The 4,133-nt window shown below is 43.5% G+C and overlaps 1 protein-coding gene across 1 annotated transcript in view; it reads right to left on the bottom strand.

Annotated features, from left to right (window-relative positions):
* Window positions 1-249: 249 nt before the first annotated feature.
* The window catches only part of LOC112071482 (catenin alpha-1-like), a 96,833-nt gene continuing 92,949 nt past the window's right edge, over window positions 250-4,133 (bottom strand). Inside the window, 2 exon segments of the mRNA XM_070439415.1 lie at window positions 250-1,181; window positions 2,067-2,258. Coding sequence (XP_070295516.1) covers window positions 1,104-1,181; window positions 2,067-2,258 — 270 coding nt within the window. The 3' untranslated portion in view covers window positions 250-1,103.

The raw sequence follows: 4,133 nt of genomic DNA, 5'->3' as shown, positions 1-4,133 counted from the left end.
GCTAATTTAATGAGTCTCACTGACTGTGTGTGTGTGTGTGTGTGTAGTCCCCTGGGCTAGTGTTACGTATTAAACCAGAAGGCTGGGAGAGAATGCTTCTCTTCTCTCTATTAGCTTTGGCTTGCTGCATACAGTGAGGCACGCAAGACCTCATTCAGACAACTCTTCAAAACCTGCTTAACGACAGAAGAAAAATAAAACATTTATGACAATTCAGTTTATAATAAGTATAAAGTGGTAACGACACGATAATATCAAACTTTTATTAGATAAGCACAGAATACACATTGAGAATGAAAAAAAAAATCAATTTGTCTTTTTAAATCAAAAAGCTAAAACGTTTATCCCCKAAAAAAACACTCAGTGGAGAAAAGTTACACATCCATACGTTCTCTAGTTATTGCTCGAGACTAATAAAAGCGATAGAGAGATGTGTTTGCATCGAGTGGACAGTCCTATCTGATCTGCACCTACACAACATAATACTGCATCATATCATATACGACACATAGCGGAAATACCATCCAACACCCTCCTCCCACCAGCCACGCAATCATAAAACACGGTAGAAAGTCATTGTATAAAAATACACAGGGGGGGGGATCTCACATCACAGGTTGGGGTCAGGGGTCAAAATGATTAGTTTGAACAGAATTAGATCTTACAGTATCAATGAAATGTCCCATCTCATACCAACACTGGAATAAAATCTAATTAAATAGAAACGCCCTTTACTTGGTCTAGTTGCTGCCCCCCCCCCAATTTGCCTTATTTTCCAGTAGAGAAGTTATACAGTAGGCTAGAGACTTATCAGAAAGCAGTTGTTAAAAAAAAAAAAAAAAAAGACTGGTAGAGAAAGAGTGATCTTAAGGGCCTCTGTATATATTGTTCTACCTCAGCGAGCCTGCATAGCAACATCACGTCAGACAGCTGACTAGGCCAGGAAATAAGAAATGCATTTCCCCCTCCCATTTTTTTTGACTAGATTAAAAAGAAGCTCCAACCGTCTCCACACCACAGTTGATCTAGCCAGCTCCATCAGCATCTCAACCCCTTCTAGCTCCACCTCCTCTCACCACCCAGACTGACTGATTGGTCCATCTCTAGATGCTATCCATGGCTTTGAACTCGCTGAGGGCCTGGACAGGATTGATGTGTTTCTTTTGGGATGACCTCTTGACCTAAGAGAAGAGATAACATTTTATTGTATTTTCCTCACAGACATGTGTCCTGTATCATTAAATCCAGCAGCACACCACCCTGTATCCCACTGTTGGTTTGCCTCTGAAGCTAAGCAGGGTCGGTCCTGGTCAGTCCCTGGATGGGAGACAGCTGGAAGTGGTGTCGGAGGGCCAGTAGGAGGCACTCTTTCCTTTGGTCTAACATAAAAACGCCCAATGCCCCAGGGCAGTGATTGGGGACATTGCCCTGTGTAGGGTGTCATCTTTAGGGTGGGGTGGTCACTAAAGATCCCATGGCACTTATCATAAGAGTAGGGTTGTTAACCCTGGTGTCCTGACTAAATTCCCAATCTGGCCCTCAAACCATCATGGTCACTTAAACATCCCCAGTTTACAATTGGCTCATTCATTCCCCCTCCTCTCCCCTGTAACTATTCCCCAGGTCGTTGCTGTAAATGAGAATGTGTTCTCAGTCAACTTACCTGGTTAAAAAAAAAAGGGTTAAATAAAATATACTTACAGGCCATAAATAAGAACATATTAGGGATGGTTTTATGGACCCAAAAAATATTCTCAATGGAGAGTCTATAATGAATTTTTTTTAGTCCGGGACTATGTTAAATCTGTGTCCTGGACACCGACCAACTGTGCAGGGGATTATACAAATGATTAAAATTGGAATCCTGAGCTGTGAAACTGCCACATCAGTTTGCGATATTAAAACATAACACAACCCCCCCCCCCGGACAATATTGCATGTGCGATAGAACAGAAGAGTTTGCACTCTTGTTGTTTTACCAAGATGCTAAACACTCAGATCCTCCTTTTAAAACAATAACACCTGACCAGTTTAGAGGATCTCAGCTTTAACATGATTCTCATTACCTTGTTGTTGGATCCATCTTCCTGCTTCTCTCTCTTGACCAGGGGTTTCTTCTCTGGGGCTTTCATCTTCCAGGAGATAGCAGGCATGTTGAGGGACTGCATGGCCATGGACTTCTGGTATTTAGTGGAGGCCACGTAGCTAGCCTTGACCGTGGACACCACCGTGTTCATCAGGTTCTTGTGTTGTTTCTTCTTGGTATTCAGGACTATATTATTTATGCATGTCTTCTCACTTTTTTTTTTTTTTTTTTCTCTGTGTGTTGTTGGGGGGGGGGGGGGGGAAAGAGAGAGGAGAGAGAGAGAAAGCAGAAGAAAGAGAGAGAAAGAGAGAGAGAGAAGAGAGAGAGAGAGAGAGAGAGAGAGAGAGAGAGAGGAGACAAGGTTAGCCAGTGCTTGAGGTAGAAGTTGTCCTCTTAACCACAGCTCTAGGATCAGATAACTAACTGTATCTTCCCAGGATAAGCTTGACCTTGGGAACATTATACAGTATAACCATATAGATGTATCCCAAATGACCCCCAAGGTGCCCTGGTGAAAAAGTAGTGCACTATTATAGGCATTAAGGGTGTCATTTGGGAGCACTTGATATCTGACCCCAGATCAGCAGTAAGAGACAACCTGTATTTCCACCTGTAATGTMTCCCACCACCACCCTCACTGATTAGAGGGACACTGAGTTCATATGATCCTATGTGTCTGGCTTTGGCCAATGTCTCAGGCTACGTCCCAAAAATAATGGCCTCCTATTCCCTATTATAGTGCACTACTTTTGACTAGGGCACATAGGTCAAGAAGACCTAAGGCCTCTGGGTCAAAAGTAGCGCACTATAATAGGGAATAGAGGTTGTTGTTTGGGCTGCAGTCTGAATGTTACTGTACTGTATCTGAAGGTGGGGTTGGGAATACCTGGCTCTCTAGGAATGCTTGGGATACCTCCTGTAAAAAGGGAAAAGGGAGAGAGGGAACTTGAACGTTAATAGTTGAACTGTAGAAGTCAAGTGCAACATGATGGAGCCTCGGGCTAAAGGCTTCAGAGCAGGACGAGGCTGCAGCTGTGTGACTGTCGTATATCCAGCAGATTGACCATGTGGTGACCAGGGTATACTGAATAACATGCAGCAGATTGACCATGTGGTGAACAGGGTATACTGTATAACACCCAGCAGATTGACCATGTGGTGAACAGGGTATACTGTATAACATCCAGCAGATTGACCATGTGGTGAACAGGGTATAACATGCAGCAGATTGACCATGTGGTGAACAGGGTATAACTGAATTAACATGCCAGCAGATTGACCATGTGGTGAACAGGGTATACTGAATCAACATGCAGCAGATGACCATGTGGTGAACAGGGTATAACATGCAGCAGATTGACCATGTGGTGAACAGGGTATACTGAATAACATGCAGCAGATTGACCATGTGGTGAACAGGGTATACTAACATGCAGCAGATTGACCATGTGGTGAACAGGGTATACTGAAAACATGCAGCAGATTGACCATGTGGTGAACAGGGTATAACACCAGCAGATTGACATGTGGTGAACAGGGTATACTGAATAACATGCAGCAGATTGACCATGTGGTGAGACAGGGTATACTGAATAACATGCAGCAGATTGACCATGTGGTGAACAGGGTATAACATGCAGCAGATTGACCATGTGGTGAACAGGGTATAATCATGCAGCAGATTGACCATGTGGTGAAACAGGGTATACTGAATAACATGCAGCAGATTGACCATGTGGTGAACAGGGTATAACACCCAGCAGATTGACCATGTGGTGAACAGGGTATAACATGCAGCAGATTGACCATGTGGTATGAACCAGGAGGTATACTGAAATAACATGACAGGCAATGAATGACCACATTGCGCACCATTGTCTGTGGTGAACAGGGTATAATACATGCAGCAGATTGAACCCATTGGTGACAAGTTGGTAAACATCAAGGCGATTGCTGTAATATTAATGAATCACAACCATTGTGTAGGCATCACAGATTGACTCACATGTCTGGTGTGTGAACCAGGTATATACAAAATTGCAGCCAG

This window comes from Salvelinus sp. IW2-2015, unplaced genomic scaffold (assembly GCF_002910315.2).
Source record: "Salvelinus sp. IW2-2015 unplaced genomic scaffold, ASM291031v2 Un_scaffold1621, whole genome shotgun sequence".
In the NCBI taxonomy this organism is placed as follows: domain Eukaryota; kingdom Metazoa; phylum Chordata; class Actinopteri; order Salmoniformes; family Salmonidae; genus Salvelinus; species Salvelinus sp. IW2-2015.
The sequence above is the reverse complement of the archived record's forward strand: the minus strand, read 5'-3'. Positions and strand labels throughout refer to the sequence as shown.